The following is a 22035-nucleotide window of genomic DNA, read 5'->3' on the forward strand; positions in this document are numbered from 1 at the left end:
ATAGAAAACCTGTGGGGAGAAGAGAGAAAGACAAGAGCCAAGGGGAATTAATAATTTCAACAGAACCAAGCCAAATTCTCTGAGCAGACTGCTGTGGGCAGGGGGTGGAGGCAAAAGGAACAGAGAACTTTCAGCTTCACTGGGAGTGAGTTGAGGTGGAGGAAGTTCCATACTCTCAGGACACCAGACCGAACAGTAGGGCCATGGATGATGGAGTGAGAATTGCCTGGGTGCAACAGGAAACATTTTGGTGAGACGGAGAGTGAGTACTGAAGCACAGAGGGCACACTGGCCAGAAAAATACCACTTTGATTGCTGCTTTTACAAATTCCGTTCTTCCATAGATGTTTTTCTTTTTAAAATGAGACACTGTTTGAGACATGTGCAGTGCATTTTACAGTTTTTTAATACTTTAAAACATGTAAACAAAAATAAATATAAATTCCACAAATTATTGCATTTTTTATTTTCAGTGAAAACAGATTAGCAAGCATAAGTACAAATGATTCAAAAGCAATCACTGGAACTTTTGCTGAATTAAAAGGCATGAGTTTAAAAATAAGTGAATGTGCTCATCTTTTTCAATTTTTAAAATTACTTTTGGCTTTTAACTGCATAAGAGATATTTTTATTTCTTTCTCTCATTTTTTTTTCTAACTTGCATTGGATTTCTACTTTTAAAATAGACTAAGTTTTATGAGTGAGCCTACAGAAAACATTTCTTGTAAAATTACTTCTTTCTAAGTCATAAAGTAGCAAAATACCTTGGGTTTTTACCTTAAACTAAGTAGCTAACATAAACCCAATTTTCACAATTTCTATACATGTTCTCCACTTAGTACACCTAATGTTCCTGTAATCAAAATTTAACTCCAATTATATCCAATTCTTATAGAAAAAAAGCCTTTTACTGAAAGGAAAATTTTTTCTAAAAATCCAAATTTTTGTCTGTACTTTTATGCCAAATATTTATTACTTTCAGAAAATTTTTCCTGAAAATCTAAATTTTTGTCTGTACCTTTATACCAAATATTTATTACTCTCTTTGCCAGAAGTTGAAGGAAATATTATTTACTGATATTGAATCAGATTGGTTAGAACTTCCTAAAACAATATGTCATTTAGAAGACCAATATTTTAACATAACTCATTTTTCTCTTCTCAGATTTCTTTAAGGGAAAAACAGTATTTAATCACTGGCTGCCAGGAATATGTTATAGTAATATTACCTTTCAGCTGGTATCAGAGGCAACTTTTAATAAAAGTACTCTTGTGGAGTACAGTGGTGTCAGTCACGAACCCAAACAACACAGAACCGGTAAGTATTCTGAAGAATTAAATTTAGTGAAAAAATTACAGTTATATGTTGTAATTGTATGTATACTTCTTATCATTCTAAGAAAAATTCTGCTCCAGAGCTAAGAAAGAAAATACACGTAATTTTTTAATAATCTAAAATAAAGTTTCTATTAGTGTCAAGGGAACCTGGCAAAATATTCAATAAGGAAAATCTAAAATGTGTCAATGTTATGACAGATTTATACTCTTTGAATAAAAAGAACGTAATCCTATAAAAAGTCAGAATTAAATAACTTAACTAGATCAAGCAGACATCACTTCTTCTATATTTCCATCTAGCAGAAAAAGAGATCGAAGACATTTGAGTATAGATTTTTAGATTGTTAAAGGAGAATTTGGGGATTCAGATATATCCAAAACTTAACAGTGCTTAACTTTAGTAGCACAACTAATATGAAACACTGTTATAAAGTGGATGGATGGATGGATGGATGGATGGATGGATAAAACAAATACATACCTACTAAATATCCATTGCCGATACAAATATGTGTCTAATGTGCCTAAACACTCAATAGGAAAACTCAAGAGGCCATTTATATGCACACTGGGAACGACTTATGTGAGATCATCCCACGGACCCTTCCAGTATGAAATTCTAAGTTGTCAGGACTCTCATTAATTAGGCCAAGGCAAAATGAATATATAATTCACCTCATGTCAACATATAAGATTCTGTTTGTATTTTTCATTATTCAATTCAAGTAAAGAACCATTAATTGAGAACCTTTTACCTGGGAGTTGCTCTAAGTACTGGGAGGAAGACAGAGACTGGTGAGAAAGTTTCTCTGTCTGCAAAAATGGTAGACTTTCTATACAAACAGCAATAATAAAAGACAGACTGCAATACATGTTATAAAAGATGTATAAAGTTATATAACAACCCAAAGGAAGAATAGATTAATTTTTTATGAGGCGTTCATGGAAGAGGTGATATTTGAGCTGCTACCTGCAAAATAGGTGGAAATTATTGCAGGTAAAAACCATGCAATGTACCTTTATAATTTTCTACCTCTAGAGAATTATGCTTCGATAATCCATAAACTAATTTTGGGCTCATATGATTCACTTTTGAGAGGTGAGGAGTAAAGACATATTTCCAGCCTGGATGGTAATGATTCAAAAGGCAGCTCATACATGCACCCACCACCTACCTGCAGCTATGGCAGAGGAGTATTTCTGCATTGATACCTATAAGCACGTGATATGTAGTTGGGTTTTTTTGTAAGAAAAATCCAGGTACAGAGATTCAGATTTTAAAAAAAGGAGATTATGATAACGGAAAAATACTGATGTAAGTTCGTGTCTCGAAAGTGGTTAAATTACCAATTGGACAAGCATGGCATCACAAGCCAACACAGATGCTGACTAATGTGTACACTACACAGGAAATTGTACAGGTATGTGTGCTGGAATCATAAAGTAGAACAGAAATATATAGAATGCAAACTGAACTCTATTTGGTTAACTTGCTTGTAGATCTGACTCATTAATAGATTAAGCATTCACTGTAATAGAGTTTAAAAAGTACTTGAAAATAAAAATTCTTTCTCTTACAGCCCCTTACCCACCTCGAAATATCTCAGTTCGCATTATAAACTTGAACAGAAACAACTGGGAAGAAGAAAGTGGCAGTTTCCCCGAGGAGTCGTTCATGAGGTCGGAGGATACAATGGGAAAGGACAAACTGTTCCATTTCACAGATGAAACTCCGGATATTCCCTCGGGCAACATTTCTTCTGGTTGGCCTGATTTTAACAGCAGTGATTACGAAACGACCTCCCAGCCACATTGGTGGGACAGTGCATCTGCGACTCCTGAAAGTGAAGATGAACTTGTCAGTGTACTTCCCCTGGCATTCGAAAATAACAATACACTCCGTGACACCGAGAAGTCACCATCAGGCCCTTTCTCATTTTTCCCTGTGCAAATGATATTGAGTTGGTTACCACCCAAGCCGCCCACTGCCTTTGACGGGTTCTATATCCACATAGAAAGAGAAGGTAAAGCAACGGGAAATCAGAGGAAATGAGAAATGATACAATCAAAGGAAAGGGAATTGAAACATTTTTTAATTTAAGTTTAGGAAGAGAAACTGGTGCGAGACAGTTAATAGCTAAAGAAAAAACGATAAAAGGAAGAATTTAACTAAGTTTCCAATGTGAACTGAGACTAGGAAACAAAATGAACAAATTAGATCAGAATCTGCAGGTTCGGTTAGTTCTGAAGTAGCAAGTACTGGCAACTGGAAACATTTCACTGCCCAACATTTTATGGACCCCAGGGTACTCAGGAAAGATTTGCATCTGCAGGTCTAACCACCGTGACAAATTACAAAATATTCTGGAGAAATTTTGTGTTTCAAACATTTTCGAAGCATGCAACAAAAGAATTTTTCTGACAAAATGGCTACTTTATCAAGAGTACCAACCCTGTGTCCTGTTTACCCAGCTCTCCTAATTTCCCCTGGGGTCACCACGCATGTTCTCCCAAGGAGGAGCTGGTGGTAATACAGAAAATGCACAGCAACCAGTGTTTCCACTGCAGTGACTATATTACATATTGTATTCACTTAGCCAGCACCTGAGAGTCATTCTTTATCTCTTAGCCCACTGATTCATAAAAAACAAAGCCTTGGCATTCAATAAATTGGGGTCATGAGTGATATCTAACTTGTTGTCTGATAGATTTTTATAGTTGTTTGTTCTTTGTCTTGTTTTTACAATAACAAATTTCATTTTATGCTTTCCAGTCTAGTAGTTTGGGTGGTAAAGATTGTCAAGTTGTCAAAATTTGAAGTTAAAATGACAGGTTGTTTTCAGTGTAGAGCATTGGGATCATGTAGTTTTGCATTTGACATATTGTTCACTTCTACTTTATTTAGTAGAACGAGACACTAAAAATCTGTGGATTTCTCTATACTGGAGGATAGAGCAGTAAACCATACCCAATATTGTATAAAATTGAAATCCTTTTCATTTCCAATTATTTGAGTCACAAGTCTTAACATTTGCCTGGAATTACTTGTATTAAAAAAATTCCCATAATCTAGCTTTTATTTTTCTGTTCCTTAATATACTTTATGGAAAATAGGGTCTTGTAACTCAGGATTTTTTTAATGCTCATTTTCATGAAGGTTCAAGCGTGCTTTTATCTGACTTTACTGTATTCTGTTGGAGGTGATTATAATCGCCAACTGTTGAAGGCTAATGGAGTAATAAGAAACAGGAGATGGACTTTGAAGCAATATAAAAATTATTTTTACTTTTGAAAGTTCTGGGAAAAAGCAAATAAAAATATTACAAGTGTCAGAAAATATGTGCAGAAGAATTACTTCTAACTAGAAGTAATTCAGTATATTTTAAAGTATTTCTGGATATTCTTTGTTACCACAAAGACCTCGTAGGATATTTGTTGCTGGTTATTTTTTATTACTTATATTCAGATGAGAAAGTCAATTATTGCTATCATCTGACATTCTACTTCTATTTTGTGCATGTATTTTATTCAGGTAACTGTATGTAATAATACAAATATGTTCACCCTCATTTTATTGATTTATATACCATATTTTATTTTGGTCATTTAAAAGTATTATGAAATCATTTTGAACCCTTGATTATTTTTTATTTATAATGCCTTTAGCTTAGAGATATAATTGAATTTAACAAAAGGAAAGAGACAACAAAAAATACTTTTTGTCAAGGCTTTTCCAGTTATCAATTTACATATCTTCTCTTTTCATGTATGATTCAGAAAACTTTACTGAACATTTGACAGTGGCTGAAGAAGCACACGAATTTGTTACAGAACTGAAGGAGCCTGGGAAATATAAGTTATCTGTGACCACCTTTAGTTCCTCAGGATCTTGTGAAACTCGAAAGAGTCAGTCAGCAAAATCACTCAGTTTTTACATCAGTAAGTACCAACAAGACCATGTTTCACTTATAGGGGAGCTGGAACAATGGAACTGGTGGGACTAATGATGCCCAGGCATGACTTATCAAACCTTAGAGACACTAATTCTTCAAGGTCAGGGAAATCCCAAATGCATGCCACTTGGAGAGCAGAAGAAATATATGTGTTTCATAGTCACAAACCCATGCATTTAACTTAAGGACTTTTTTTTATTATTGTGATAATTGCACACTTTTTAAGCTGACCTTTCACACTAGCCACACAAACTCTCAAAGGACACGAACACACAGTCTTGGAAATATGACTTGTGTTTAAGGTCGTAAAGAAATGTAATATTGTTGGGCTGTGTGAAAAGTCTCATTAAGGTATCGCGCTTATAGAGCTCAAATGAAAGACAAATGTTGGACTTTGGTAAAACCTATGTGGTCACCATAAAGTTGCTACAAAAACAAAAAGCTAGAGCATCCTGAAAGGCCCAATATCAAGTCTTGGGATGGCATCTATTGATCCCATAAAGAGGAATAGCAGAATAGTAAGTAGCCTCTAAATGCGGTACCTGCAGAGCATGTCTGTGATGTTTTTAGCTAACCTGAGCACCTTTACCAGCAGCTCAGAGACTAAAAATCAGTTATGTAGCTCATCAGGACTTCAAGGTGCCCCAGGTAAGCAGGAAGAAGACACAGAAATGAATACATAAAAATTGTTCTCCAAAAAGGATGACCACCACACACTTTGCCACTATCTGCAAAGGCAAAGCACCACTCTGTTCATCCAATAGTCCTCAAACAGGTGGGCAGGATGAGGAGGACGAGGGCAGAGGGAAAAGACTGATTTATTTAGCAGCTTAACAATGTTGGAAATGTCCCATATAACTTTTTAAATTTAATCTTTATTCCATTTTTTTCCATTACCATTTAGTCCATTTACAGCCCTCTGTCCCCAGCAATCACTGCACTGTGGTCCACGTCCATGAGTCCTAGAACCTTTTTTCTTAAGAAACCAAAAATGTTGCCCCTGGTAGAAGGCCTCAAAGAGCCATTAGACACGCAGAAAGAATAATCATGATTGCCTTTAATGTCTTCCAGTCATGGGAGATCTTTGGTGTGAGATCATTTGAGAATAAGGACAAAGGTCTGTTCAGGTCTTCCCATGAGGCTAAAATTGTTTCATTAACCAAAAGACTTCCCTGCCGCTCCTAGTGGTCCCCTCAAGTGTTAACGGCCTCCGGGAAAACTCCCTCGGCTACGCTGGCCACACTGGCTCTTCCCCTCTCTGAGTTTCCACTGTTTCGTAGCACATGACACAAACACACAGAGCTTGTGTGTATGCGGTATTTTTCTAGATTTATTTTATGTGTGTACATCTGCTTGTAGCCTGAGGTTATACTATTTGCATATTTGTTAATTCTGCTGTACCTTCAACAAATATTTATTCAACTACCACATGGGTTTTGGAAACCCTGGTGTGAATTCCAGCTCACTCTCCTGCCTTAGTTACCTCATCTGAGGGTAAGATTAACACTAGTACTGATCTTATAGGTTTGTTGTGGAAATTGAGGGATTCAATACCCAGACACATATAGACTTAAAACAGAGCCTAGTATATAATGAGTGCTATACCTCTTTGCCATCATCATTATCATCATCATTATTGTCGTTTCCCTTGCCCCAGTTTCGGTGAGCCAGAGGCTGCTGTCCCCAACACCAGCACTTGCTCCTTTTCCTGTCCTGGGTTCCCGCCTGGGAATACAGCTTTCCATTAAGGAACCGAGAAATGTTTCCTAAGCAAATAAAAGGAAGTTTCACGTTGGCATGTTTCTCTAGATAATAATCACCATAGCAACTCCAGAGCCCTTCCTTTGTGCTAGGCACTGTGCTAATAACCCCTTTAGAAACCTGAGGGAACCAAACTAATGCGGCCACTGCTACGGTGATATTTTAGCCTGAGAAACCTACCGTGTCTTCAAATTATCACGCAGGTTTTCACCAGCTTCTTTAATGAAGCCAGCCTGTTGCCCATTTCCTCTCTCATATCGTCACACGATGCCTCCTCCATCCTGCTGTTGCCAAATTTGAATTGTTTTCAATCAACTGTAGTAGAAGATAGTTTGAATCTCCAAGTAATTATTCCTGGAGACCACAGATCCTAGTAGCAAGGAGATTATAAACACGGATGAAGTGTCACACTGCGATGTCCCCTCTTTGCTAAAAGAGAAGTCAAGTCTGTGTGTCGAAGAATTTTCCAGAGTAACTCAGACGCACAGGACGATGGAAGTGGAGCTTCTGTCACCCAGCGGAGCTGCTGTGGCGGCTGCGGTCGTTGAGGCCGATGCTGAGTGAGGCCACGGAGGGCAGTGGCTGGGCGGAGTGGGACAGACCCGCCAGTCTGGCTGCCAGTCTTATTTTGAGTATCTTTGTGAGGGTGAAGGAAAGCCACGTGATTTTAAAAAATCGAACCTTTCATCTCAACCATCGCAGCATGAACATCCCTTGTGCTCTCCTTTGAAACGCTCAGGTCCCTCCGGAGAGTGGATGGAAGAGCTCACAGAGAAGCCGCAGCACGTGAGTGTCCACGTTTTAAGCTCAACCACCGCCCTGATGTCCTGGACATCTTCCCAGGAGAACTACAACGGCACCATCGTGTCCGTGGTGTCACTCACCTGCCAGAAGCAGAAGGAGAGCCAGAGGCTGGAAAAACAGTACTGCACGCAGGTAATGGAACTGCGCGCGTGGAGCTCACTGCGCCACTCACTGCGGCGGCGCGGCCCGGGGCCAGGAGAGGGGTGTGAGCTGCTGCCGGGGCGCAGTCAGCCTCCCTTTGCCTCTTCGATTGGCCGTGTTCCTTTCGCTGTCGTTTTTCTTTCCAGAGAACTGACCGCGCACCTGCAATCTGCCAGGTTCTGGGACAGATATTGGGGATCTAGATCATTTTGATTCATCCTGCTCTTGCAGAGAGCATGATCTAGTGAGAGCATTGGATAGGTAAATGTATAATTACTGCGGAGTAATTATATGGGTATAAAATCAGGCCGAGGCTAAACGTGAATGACCAGGAGGCCACGCGAAAGAAGGAAGTGGGCGTAGGGAGGCCTGGGTGGGGGCAAGAGGGTTTGGAGACTGGTGAGAAAAACTTCCCCCAGGGGAGGAGGCAACCGCGTAGAAGGCTTGGGGGGAGGTTTTGGTTGTTTTATTTTTTTCTTTCTTGTTATTTTAACTGTAAAAGTAATGTAGGCTCACTAAAGAATAATTCAAAAATTAGAAGTATATAAAGTAAGAAACTCAATAATCACAACTGAGAAGAGCTCTGCAGGATGACTAGGAGTTAGGGAGCACAGAGGGGGGGGGCAGTGTGAGAATCTGTAGTTCTGGGAGTGACGGCCAGAATACAGGCGGAGGCCAGTCGTCGGTCCTGCGTGAGACCAAGCAGCCTGGGCCCGAGAGCGGACTCCCTCTGCTGCGCCCTGACCCCCCGCCGGAAGCCTGGATGGAGCCCAGTCCTATTTTCCTAAAACCTAGATTTATTATTGCATTTTATTATTTTGTTTTGTTATCTATTACATTTTATTATTTCATTAGATCAACTTTACTGTTTCTTGGTGTCTTACAAACACAGTATTTACCTCCCCTTAAAGGCAAAAAATTTTTAATTCATGTGGAGTACACTGGAAGTATAATAATCAAAAGAGATGTTTGCTATATAAAAGCTATTTAAAATGTTTCCATTTACACCACAAAAATACAGGCATTTAATGAAATTCAAAGAGGGAGGATTTGTGATTTGGTAAGATGAAATCAGGGTCTGTGGCCCTCAGAGCAGTCGAAAGTCTTGGAGTGCTGAGATAAGCCCATCCTTAAAATGCGGCCCCCCCTTGACTAGAATTAAATTAAGGAGTAAATATGCTGAACCAATTAACCATAGAAATCACAGCTCACTGTGCAGCTTATAAGCTTCCTTCCCTCAGCCTGCCCAGGATGACTGACTCTGCGTTCATAGAAAAATGTGTTTCTTTTACAAACCTGTCCTACAACTTGACTGCTCCAAGGGACATTTCTTCCTGGCCCCAGATAATGTACAAGTTATGTATCTTTTGCATGGAAACAAAAGCCTAAAGGTGCAGACAGATAGTGTACATTATAAATGAGCCAGAAAAGGCTGGTGCAAGCACACCTTGATACTACCTTTCTGAAGTGTGAACGTGACCCTGTTGAAGATTATAGGCAGGGAGATGGATATTTTAAGTGGAGAGTGGAAAATAAAAACCAGTGTGGTAGGTGTTATCTCAATTACCACACGGATGTTTTGAGAATTGTGGTATTATCACACCACCCCCATCCACTGCCCCACTACCCATGTGCTCATACACACTTTCAGGTGCAGAAACATCAGTTTAAAAAGTCTCAAAAACCGGCCTACAGTCATGTGGTCATCAGTCAGGGGAATCCAGGAGGTGTTCTCACCAGGACTGGTCTGACTGACCTGGGTTATTTCTAAAGCAATCATTGTCCAGAAAGAAAATAATAATAATATGTCTTTAGTATATTCAGTGGTACTGTGACTACATTGAATAGAAAATTCAAAATACAGCTCAAAACTAAGTGTGATTCTAAAGCCAGACACATTAACAATTACTATAATGTTTCACTATTTCATAGTTTCCTCCTCCCTATTTTGCCTCCACCATCAGCTGTACCGCAGGGTCTTTGCTTTACTTCTCACCCAGATCACCCATGAGATGCACCGCTAGCTCCCCTCCTCCTCCCCCAGCTCCGCGGGTTTCTGTGGTAGGTGGATCCTGTGAGAGGTGTTAGGAATAGAACACATTTGACTTGAACCTTAAGTTCATGAAGCTTAACATCTGGCCTTCCAAGTAGGTACATTGTATTCATTCATTTAAATTTGTCCTCATCATGTGTATGTTCTTCATGCCTGGCATGTTCATTCTTAAAATAGTGCTGAGACTTTTAAAAATTATAGCACAGATAAGCCATCAACAATATATTGTTTTCCCTTGACTCATACACCTTTGCAGCAATTTTACAATTTTACATAATCTTGGGGCTGAAAGTTGAGTAATAAGAGTCAACTTTTTTATATTCTGGCTTAAATATCCTTACAGCTCTCTGGGAGGTAGATAAGAGTATTATCTATAGTTTGTCAATGAGGAAGCCAAGGTAAGAGTTATTTCAAAAATTATAAATTCTCAGTAAATGTTCACGTTTATGAAGGTAGAGTCAAAATTTGATCTTAGGCAGTCGGAATAGAAAACCTGCGTTCTCTCCACCAAGCAAGACTGTGTTAAAGTTAGAAGCACTAAAGGTTAAAGCAGTATGCTTCTTAATCATCATTCCTATGCATAGCAACATTCAACTTGAATGGCTACATTTTATTTATCTATTTTCTGTATGTTTCTCTATATGGTATTTGTTACATAACCAAAGTTTAAAAAAAACAGTAAAGAAGAGCTCATCCAATGAGAAATGTTCTGGACAACAGTGTTGTGTGGGGTCATAGTAACCTTGCAAACTGTGTTCTGCTTTGTCTCCAAGCTGAGCCTGAAGTGTGGACTAGAGGTCACAGGCTCGGCTTCTAGACCCCCACAGAGTCTCAATAAGTGACCTTGGCCATTCTCTGGCTTTACTTTGTTGATCTATTAAACGAGAAATTTGGACTAGGTAATTTCTGAAGTCATATCCATCTCCATAATTAGATGTTATGTGCTTCGCGGTGACAAGGGACTAAGGGCATTCCTGCACTGATATTTGTAATGTAATCAGCTGACACTACAATTTAGGGTATCAGACTATCCTTATGGTATTGCTGATTTGATTACAGTTAGAGGCTGATGTGTCTCTTGTGGACGTAGTTACAATTGACATTGATGGGTATAAAGCAGTTCCCGGGGCTTATTAAATCCAGCCATAGAATTGAAATCTTCTGGGCCCTCTTCACTGTTCACACAAACTATAAATCACCCTGATTTTGGAATCTGACCTTCCTGGCCTGAGTAAAGGATTCTGGATTTCAAAGGCATCTGTGGGTTCACAAAAAATCCCTGAATACAATGTTAGCTTCTGTGTCACATTCTAAAACTGCAGCTCTGAAGAAACCTTACTGGGTGTTTGCTTTAAAGGTGAACTCAAGCAAATCCGTTATTGAAAATCTGGTTCCTGGTGCCCAGTACCAGGTTGTGATGTACCTAAGAAAGGGCCCTTTGATTGGACCACCTTCAGACCCTGTGACATTTGCCATTGGTAAGTTGCCAACTATAAGAATAATAACTTTATCTAAGTATTGTTTGGAGGGGTGCAATGTCCAAGATCATGTTATTATCATCATCTTGTTCACCCAATATCCTACCTTCAGAGTAAGAAACTATTACAATTATACAGCTGGTGGACAGTTCTAGCATTTACTGCTGGTGGGGAGCAGCGAATCAGGGGCAACTATGTTTAGTTTTCAATGATTGTATCAGAAGGGTGAACACTTCAGTTATTAAAAAGAAGTTTGAAGCCATTACTAAAATACTAAACATTTCTTCTTGGGTTTCTTTTTTCACTCCCCCTCCCCCTTCTCCTTAGTTCCAACTGGAATAAAGGATTTAATGCTCTACCCCTTGGGCCCTACAGCAGTGGTTTTGAGCTGGACCAGACCTTACTTAGGAGTGTTCAGAAAATACGTGGTTGAAATGTTTTATTTCAGTCCTGCAACAATGACATCAGAATGGACGACCTACTATGAAATAGCAGCGACTGTCTCCTTAACTGCATCCGTGGTAATTTCTCCTTAACTGTCTGGCACACTGTTCTGGACATGCCTGTATGTACCAAGTGTCAGAAAAAGGTGTCTGCAAATATACACAGGCAGCTTGCTACTATCAAGGCTTTTTTGTTTTTGTTGTTGTTATTGTTGAGATTATTCTCTGGTTTTGTTTATTTGTTTGTTTGTTTTGAAGAAGAGAGAGAATTGTGTGAAACTAGCTTTCACCCATAATTGAGTTTATTTGTTAGTCCTTATTTTAGTAGCGCTATCAAGCATTTACTGTTTGTCACTGACCCAAGGGAGAAAAACACAAGAGATTACCTTTCATTACTTAATGATTGGCTGACACTGCTTAACTGTAACGATGACAGTTCTTGACATCTACAAATCAATTAAATACCTGTAATGTAACGTCATTAGGGAGCAGGTAAAGACTGCTCTTCCTAAAACTTGAATAATTTGTAGAGGGCAGGTTACCTACCAGTCACACACGATTGCCTTCTACCCAGCAGATAGCTCTGGTAATTGCCACCCATCAAGGGCATGTGCTTATGGTCCAAGCTGGGGGAATACAGAATTGTTAGAAGTCATTTGGCACAGAAATAGGGAGATGTGTGCATACAATCACTTGCAAATAAGTACTACTTCACTTGTGTAACAGAAAAGTGCAAAATAAAACCAACATTGGAAATAGTTGACTCTATACCTTTGAATCACTTTTGAAAATTATATTACATTTTTGCATAACATTTTATTTACACCTCACCTCATTGCAAAAAGAGGCATTTTTAGTGGAAAATTTGGTGTATACAACAAGGCACAGAAAAGAAAAACAAAAGTTAGTTATTAATTCTTTTTATGGTTGGTAAAAATAACTCTATTCCAAAAATATGCTTTTGCCCCTTAGACTTTTGTTCCCTTGCTGTTTTTAGAGAATAGCTAACCTGTTACCTGCGTGGTACTACAACTTTCGAGTGACCATGGTGACATGGGGAGACCCGGAACTGAGCTGTTGTGATGGCTCCACCATAAGCTTCATAACAGGTGAGCGGTGTGAGGGAAATGGTTTCTGAGGAGAGAACACTCTTTTGTGGTGGTTCTGAAGGGACGCACCTCCGGAAAGTGTTAGTCGCTCATGCAGGACTGACCGAGCTCCAGTTTCTTGGAACATAATGTGCTTGAGTCCGAACATCCATTGTTTGTTTAAATGGTAGCCTTTAAAAATTAAAATATTATTCTTATCCTGAGTTACTGTCCTTGATTTGTTTGTATTCTAAGTCCCTGCCCTTGAGTTATGTGCCTGTGTTGGAAATTGATTAGACTAGAGATGTAGCAGGCAAAGCTCTTAGCTTCACTCTGCATTCAATTGACTTCACCCATTTGATGATTGTATTTGTTAGACTGCCTCCCCTTAATTAAGCCATTTCTAAAGTCACAGGCTGACTGCAGTATTGTCCTCTGCAGGAGTTAAGACAAGCTTCGGAGCCAGGTAGACCCAGATTCGAATCACGGCTCTGCCGCATACCACACACGTACAACCTTGAGCAAGTTAACTTTTCTAAGCCTCGTTTTTTTTATGGGGAAAACAGGGATGATAAATTATCCATTCTCTGTTATTATCTATTATTGCCTCAATTAAATAAGCTACTTCACAAAATACAAAGTTTTAAGTAAATTTTTTAAAATGTTCATGTTAGATCTTGAAGCCTTAAATTATGTAGTTCATCATCATGTAGCACAGATGGCAGAGGTTATTAGAGATAACAATGAAAACAGGAAATTCATCAAAGAGACATTAACTCTGGTTGTTTGAATTAATATTTTTCAAGAACTTCGGGTTGGACTATAGGGCTATAATCAGAGTTGTACCAAAAAAGGAAAAAAGTATTTTTAGATGAAGAATAATTTTGGCAAAATGTTTCTCTTAAACACATCTAGCTCTGTTCTGTTGAAATTTATAAATTAAAGTATAAAAGAAAAATCATGTGTGAATTCTTACACAATTAACTTGTATAGTTCATCGCTTTTTCTTACTAGCCAATGTCTAGCACTCCTTTTTTGCTCAAAAGAGGAGAAATACCAATCATTTAATAAGCTTCGTGTTACACTTTTGACTGTATTAATAATTACGTATTTATTGTAATTAAACATCACTGTATCAATAATTTATAAGTTTAACTTTATTGGGATTCTGGAAAAGGCCCAGACATCCCCTCTGAACGCTTGATTGAGCAGACCTGGCTCTGCCAATTTCTAACTTGAGAACTGTGAGCAAATTATCTTACTGATCCTAGACTTCTATTTTATCATTGGTAAAACTCAAAGCATTTCCTAACAACTGGCTAACAGAGCAAACCTCAGTGCCTTAGCACTCCGGGCAGTGAGGCAGAGCACCGCCTTGCAGGCCACTGTAGTGTCACAGAGGGGGAGTTGGAAGTGGAGTACTTGCTATTCGTGGTAGGATTTGGAGTCCTGGACGCCAGTGGTCAGGTGTGCCTTTCAAAGCTGGGAACCCACTGGGACTGGACAGAGATCACAATATAACAGTTTAGGTTGACAACACAAGTCTGGATACAGGATATGTAATACTGTGGTTAATCAGCAAGCTACTTGCCGAAGAGAGCAGTCTATTATCTTCGATAAATTGGTTTTTGGTGATTTCTTATCTTTTTCTGGAACAAACTACTAAGTCATGCTCACATTGGTGGTTCACAGTCTTATCTAAGCCTATTGATGCAGGTGGTCTCAATTCTCACATTTATAATATGGACATAATAACCCACAGGATACTGTGCAAATGAAATTATGTGGTTTAAATCATTAGTAATATGTAATGGTGGCTGATTTGTTTTTACACTTATTTTTAAAACTAGTTAAACTTCTAGCTTTTTTTTTGGTCTTTTGTCATTTCACTTTTAAAGCAAAGGAGGATCTCATACTTCACTTTCCTGTGCTTTTACTTGTGACCTGAATTGCCACAATGTGTGGTATAAAAGGAAAGAGGAACAAAATATTTGAGTAAGGTGTGATTTATTAGACATCAAGTCTACTGTCGCTGTTAGGCAATTTACTGTGTCTGCAAGTCTCAGTTCATGATTATGCTGGGCTACCAGGTAGTGTTTAATAAACAAAGAGTGACATCTTGTGGTCCTTCAGCACCATGCTGGATTTTAGAGTAACAGCATGGAGTACAAAAATCTGAGTGGAGATATATATTTCTGGGTTTGCAATTTTAAATATGTTTCTTGTCCTCACTAGAATTAGGCTATGAGAAAATATCCTTTGAAGAAATGTAAGTGTAGGTAGTTGTATATGACAAAGTATGTAGGAATATATTAAGAGGCTATAAAGAAGCCAGGGTTATTATCCTTTATTAGAATATTCTAAAGTGTGATATGGGTTTGTGTTACTTGCTAAGGCACATTGCTGATATTTCAAGATTTTATTGTCAAACATATGGAAATGCTACTGTTATTTCACATCAAACAAAAATGTATTTTTACTCTATTATAAATCTTGTCAGTGAATAATTCCTTCAAAGCATCTTTAGTTATGTATGTTTTGAATATCAGTACCATTTTAAAGAAAATAATTCATTATGATTTGTAGAAATTCAAATATTTTAGTTGGCTTTATGCTGCATCATGTATAAAAATAAATAAATTAATAAACTCAGCATTGGAGAGAATTTAATTTCGCAGCATGATAAAAATACCTTTTCTTCTTTCCTTTATTCTTGCTTCAGCAGCATTTATTAAGAGCCTACCTTCTGCAAAGCACTTCAATTAAGACACTGCCAGTGATGTTGCCTTGTATTTTATGCAAATAATATTTATTTTCTGTCCCTCTGCTCATGGATCCTGCTGCCCTTTATTCCAATACACATCTTCACCACACCCAATAAAAAAGATATTATTATAGAATCCCAGAGTTTCCAGTACTTCTTTGAAAATAAGTTCACCAATGCTTAATAATGAATTTATTGATGCATCATAAGCATACCCGAACAAGTGAACATTCCAGGAATTTTGCAACTGCAAAATTTCTATAATAGACCTTGGTATTCTTGGGTTGAGATAGTGCAAGGGACCACCAAACCTTGCACTATGTATGTTCACTGCAGTCCTCAGAGCCCCACAGGTGTCCAGGACCATCATGGTGTGAATTTTAATTCTTTAACCTTATATGGGGTTTCATGCTCTATTGATAAGTACTTTAACTCTTAGTGGTCTCTTATACTCAAGTTTCTTGTTTCCCCCCGTGTAGCCCCAGTGGCTCCAGAAATCACTTCTGTGGAATATTTCAACAGTCTGTTGTACATAAGCTGGACGTACGGGGATGACTCTACTGACCTCTCTCACTCCAGAATGCTGCACTGGATGGTCGTTGCCGAAGGAAAGAAGAAAATTAAAAAGAGCGTATGTTGCTTTGAATCCCTTTATTGGGCATGTGGACACTTGCTTGCATGAACTATGCAAAACCATTAAACAAAGTTTACTGAAATATTAAACAAATGTTTGTATGTCAGTTGGCGTTGTACTTGGCTCTGAAGTTAGGCTAGTGGACCAAAATTAAGTTCCCCTTTTTTAATGGAGCCTACTTTTTAATCTCCAGTAGTTGAAATAGTTGTAACTATTTATTTCACTTATATTTAAAGTTACGATTTGAGCTTTTTCTTTAGGGTGCCAAACATTTTCAAGAAAACCACAGTTAATAAATCTCAATATTTTCTTCATCTATCCCCAAACTCCTAAATATTTGGGTACGTTAGGAATAGTGATTTAGGGTAGGAATAGTGATTTCTCTTCCCCTGTATTAACTTTACTGACATTGCATTAGTAGGGTACAGATTAAATGACTGTAATAAATCAGAGCAAAGCAAAACAAAACAAAAATGATAATAGCTTTGATTTAAAGAAAATCAGAGTTTATGTTTCTGTCATGCTAGTCCAGAGCTACTGGGACGCCTCCTCTGTAAGGGTCACGCAGCCATCCAGGTTCTCTCTCCCTCGTTGCTCCTGGGGCCACTCTGTGTAGTTCTCATCTGCAGAGGTGAATGTTCATTAGCATCCCGTCCATATACCAGCCTGCAAAAGGGGAAGGAGAGGATGCGAAAGCCAGCACTTATAGGATGTGAATGAAACTAAATATAAGTTGCCCAAGGGACTTCTACTTACAATTCATTGATCAGAATGGAGTCACCTGGTTTCCTCCAGCTGCAGGGGAGCTGGGAAATACAATCTCTAGTTAAGAAGCCAAGTATCTAGGTTGAGAAGTGTATGTATCCAGAGCAACACACCAATTGCCTTTTCTAAATTTTTCTGTGAGTTATGAAGAAAAATATCAGAGGGATACACATTCCAAACACGGAAATTAATGGCAAACATGCTTTGATATGTACTATGTGTGTTTAGAGCTATTTTGCATTTGGCTCAGATGAGGAATTCATATCATTTTTAGAGGAAATAACATATTATAAGGGTGTAATCAATTGTAGATTGTATCACAGAACAGAGAGGCCATGTCTGCGATAGCCCTGAAGTTGTTTAGAATGGTATTACAGTTCAAGTTTACTAGGAGGTTAAACCCTCAGTTTTCCTGACCTTACAGGTAACACGCAATGTCATGACTGCAATTCTCAGCCTGCCCCCAGGAGATATCTACAATCTCTCAGTAACTGCTTGCACTGAAAGAGGAAGTAATACCTCCACCCTCCACCTTGTCAAGCTCGGTAAGCTGAGTGCCTGGCGGTGGGGGAGAGGCTGCAGTGGAAATAACATGCTGGGGGAACTACCGTTTGCATTTCTCAGTTTAGCATGGTCTTCTCAACTCAATGAGGCAACCGGAAAAACGGCTCACTCTCTTATAAGTGCAAAATACTTGTTTACGCTACCGCAAGTGTGTTCATCTTAGTACAAGTTTCTGCGAATGCAGCGTTTACTGTATTGGGAGACAGGAGTGTTTGCCATTCATGGTAAAGGTAGGAGGAACTAAGGAGTCTCAGGACTTTAAAGATGGAAGGACCTTAGAGATTCTCCAGGGCAGTGTGCTCAACCCTATCAGAAGCCGTTCCCTGTTCCTGTAACTGGTATGTAAGGCTCCCTTTAATATCTTCTATTAAAATTCCTAGGTAAAACAACCCATATATTAATTTTTAAAAACTTGATACAATGTCCTAACTCTAATGTAAAATCAAGATAAAATAAAATAATTTACAATAAAAGAATAAGGATACTCCACATATATGTTCATATGCAGCTCTTCTAAAAATCATATGAAATTGCCTGATGGCTACACGTTATTATATGAGTAAGTTTGAATTTACATAAAATAAAAGGATCCATAGTTCTTCTATATAAGAAGTATAAAAGTAAGTGAAGAAATGAACAAGTTTATATTGACTAGTTATAAATAACTGAGCAAGCATAAGTATAGGTAAACTCTAGAATTAAAAACAAAAGTTAAGTAGTAAGAGACTAGATGTATTTTTATATAATAAAAGAAAGGGGGAAATAACCTAAATTAAAGTTGAGGTAACATGCCAAAAAATAATAGGATGTGGATGAAGGAAAATTAGGAAAGTATAATATTCTTGAAAATGAGCTAGAACTTACTGTGTAGTATAGTGTGAAAATAATTGTTATGTTATGAAACACAACTAAGATATGATACTATGTAACACACACACACAGCTTGTACATTCAGCAATCTACCATGCATTGAGATAAACATTTCTTTTCTGATAGTTACTTCAGAGATGATAATCCTAGAATCAGCAGCAGGCAAAAGAGACCAGAGTGGCAAAAATGATTTGGTAGACCTCATGGGGCAGTATTGGTTTAAAAGCACCAACCCCCCAAATAAATGCATTCCAATTTAAAGTGTAATTTTCACAGTAGAGATCTTATTTTGTATGTTAAAACTTGAAATACACAGAAGGGCAATAAAATATTCTCAAAACACTTAATACGGCTTAGTGACATCACTGTTTCAGATGTCTGCTGATTTATCCTCTGTGTCTGAATGTCTTCATAAGAGTCTCTAATCACCACTGTTGCTGCATGTGTTCATATGTGTTCATATGTGCAGCTCTAGGTAGGGAGAGATCCAGGGTGCTTTATTAGCAGCTTAAATACCATCAGTAGCATGGTTGATGGTGAGGTACCTTTAGAAAACTCTTAGAACATTCTCCAAACAAAACAAAGCATAGTATTTCCTTAGTGTACCTGACCATTTCAGTTCTCTATAATTCATTACACTGTCTTAATTTTTTTGGTCTCATATTTGCCATGCAGAAACTAAATTCTTGTGTTGGAAACCCTTTAAAATTGAATAGGTAGTTGGAAATACGTGACATTTTGGACAAAAAAAGTAAAATAAGTAATTTTTAAAAATAGCATATTAGCCCTGGCTAGTGTAGCTCAGTGGATTGAGCTCAGGCCTGTGAACCAGACAATCGCGGTTCGATTCCCAGTCAGGGCACATGCCTGGGTTGCAGGCCGGTTCCCTGCAGGCCAGTTCCCAGCAGGCGATGCACCAGAAGCAACCATACATTGATGTTTCTCCTCCTCTCTCCTTCCCTTCCCCTCTAAAAATAAATAAAAATCGAAAATAAATAAATAAACTAAATTTAAAAAATAGCATATTAATTCCATGTATATATTCTTCTTACTGACAGTTTTCTCCTAAATTAATTAACTTCTTGAAAAAATTCCAATATCATTGCATGGTAAAGTACTTGTGAGTATATTTATAGTGGATTAATTCTGATGTAACATTAGACAGTCATGAAGTACTTTGGATGTGGGACAATTTTTTTTTTGTTTGGAACTTTCTTGATTGTTGCAGGACATGTAGCATTTCTGTGTCCTGCTCACAAGACATCCAGGCAACTTCTGCTGTGACTATTAAAATCATTTCTGCATATTTCAAAATATCCTCAAGGGGGCGGTACTGCTTCTGTTGAGAATTGCTGGTAGAGTTTAATTTGGGACACTGGTGGCAATCTGCTCTTCTTCCCTGGAAGTCTGTACTGGAATTCTAGGAATGTGGAGATCCTCAGCTTCCAACATGGCCTGATCTTTCTATTAAGGAAAAGTAACAAGGGGGGGGCGGGGTGTGGAGACAGGAGGGAGGTGGGAAGGGCTGGTGGGGTGGGCTGGGATGTAGGTAAAGGGTAGAAAACTGTACCTGAACAAAAATTAAAATAAAAATAAATACATTTTAAAAAAGAAAAGAAAAATATAGCTTGCCCATTAATTCTAACCATTGTCTGTGATTTTTGTCCATATAGGAATGTCAGTTTAAAACTCATTTCTGGATAAGCAGAACTACTTAAAGACTGTGCCCATGTTCCCTGTGCCTTTCTTTTCCAAAGCTTTATCACTATGATAAAGCCCCGAGAGGGTCCTAGCTGCCGTAAACAACTCATCTGATTTGTTAGTCCCAGCTAACATGCAAGTTCAAAGGTGATCTTACAAAAATAGCATTCAGTGGGCCCATTACGTGCTTTGCATCATTGTTATCTAACATTATGGATGATCTATCAAGCAATTATGGGTTGAAGTCATAAACTCTTAGGATACTATTCATACTCCATAGCAGCCTGAGTAAAAACCATGATAACTCCCCAGGCAGAAGGAATAGGCAGAGGCCAGACAACTGTGTACCGGATTTGTAAGGCATACAGTTGAAATTTAATTTTGAGGGCAATTTGAAGCCATTTAGAGAATTTAAAATAAATAATACAACTTATATTTAAAGTAATCCCTCTGGTTGTTCAAGGGAGATAGATTGGTTGGGTCAATAATGAAGGTAGGGAGACCAATTAAGGAACTATTCGTCCTTAGCCTTTTCAACCGCATTCTAAATCAAACAAGTGCCATGGGAAATGATGGCTCCTTTGAGTAAAGTGGTAGGAATGGAGATGGAGAAAAGTGGACAGAACTCAAGAGCTATTTTGAACGCTGTGTTCATAGGGCTTTCTGATGGAACGAAAATAGGAAATGAGAGAAAGGGAAATTCAGAATGACTCATAGGCTTTGCTCTTGACCAGCCAGGGTAGATAGTGGTACAATCGAGAGTGAAAAGACTGGAAAAACCAAAGAAGACGTAAATTTGGGGTAAGGTGAGAATCGAAGCTTCTTCCTTGTATATAAAAATATTGAGAAAACATCCAAGTGCTGTTGTCAAATAAAGAGATTATTGGTATAAGTATCTGGAGATTGGGAGAGAATTTTAGCCTGGAAACATAAATTTAGGGGTGTCTGGATAAGATCACCAAGAAGGAAGTAGAAAGAAGAAGGGAAGAGAAGGCCTGGGTCTGTACTAGAAGAACCAGCCCGGCATTTAGAATCTGAGCAAAGGAGGAGAAGCCAGCAAGACAAAATGGGAAGAAGCAACTAATGGGGTCAGAGAAAACCAAAAGACAGAAAAATGTGCACACCACCGTTGTCAAACTTCTCTCTTGTCCCTATCACAGATGTGTTCAGGCAGGTTCAAGATAAGGAATTAGATGACATTAGTGTTGGGAGAAATTTGTGATTTAGTGCAATGTCTTCACTTGAGCAAGCTGGAACTTTGAGAAATTTGATCCACTGCTGAGCCTGCATCTAGAAACACTGATTCAGTATTTTATATCCATCTGTTGGTTATATTTTCCTGGATTTGGGTGTGTTTTTCCAGAACTTCTGTTTCCTGTTAACACATTTAACCACACCCATTTGTGTGACTTTCTGTTTCTGTTCTAGAATTTAGGTATTAATGACATTGGTGATGTCGGCTTAACTATCTCAGTCATGAAAGATTTTATATCAATTAAAAATCTTTATAACATAATTTGACTATGGACAAAAAAGAGTCAAACTACTTTCAAATATTAGGAACTTGGAGGATATTAGAATCTGGTTGTCATAATATCCAAGTAGAGTACAAATAATCACACACATTTGGATGCAATGTAATTTCTAACTATGTACAAGTCCAGGCATTACATGGTAT

General features: G+C 38.2%; 1 protein-coding gene across 4 annotated transcripts in view; it reads left to right on the plus strand.

Moving 5' to 3' along the window:
- PTPRO (protein tyrosine phosphatase receptor type O) overlaps window positions 1-22035 on the plus strand; it is a 196660-nt gene that overhangs the window by 120810 nt on the left and 53815 nt on the right. For all 4 annotated transcript variants that reach the window (XM_037136640.2, XM_053662210.1, XM_053662211.1 and 1 more), the window contains exons 4-12: window positions 1166-1318; window positions 2919-3362; window positions 5116-5277; window positions 7792-7988; window positions 11408-11528; window positions 11856-12049; window positions 12969-13080; window positions 16303-16454; window positions 17647-17767. In XM_037136640.2, the coding sequence (XP_036992535.2) occupies window positions 1166-1318; window positions 2919-3362; window positions 5116-5277; window positions 7792-7988; window positions 11408-11528; window positions 11856-12049; window positions 12969-13080; window positions 16303-16454; window positions 17647-17767 (1656 nt within the window). The remainder of the gene's footprint in view (window positions 1-1165; window positions 1319-2918; window positions 3363-5115; window positions 5278-7791; window positions 7989-11407; window positions 11529-11855; window positions 12050-12968; window positions 13081-16302; window positions 16455-17646; window positions 17768-22035) is intronic.

This window comes from Artibeus jamaicensis, unplaced genomic scaffold (assembly GCF_021234435.1).
Source record: "Artibeus jamaicensis isolate MK-2021 breed Jamaican fruit bat unplaced genomic scaffold, CSHL_Jam_final contig_233, whole genome shotgun sequence".
NCBI lineage: Eukaryota > Metazoa > Chordata > Mammalia > Chiroptera > Phyllostomidae > Artibeus > Artibeus jamaicensis.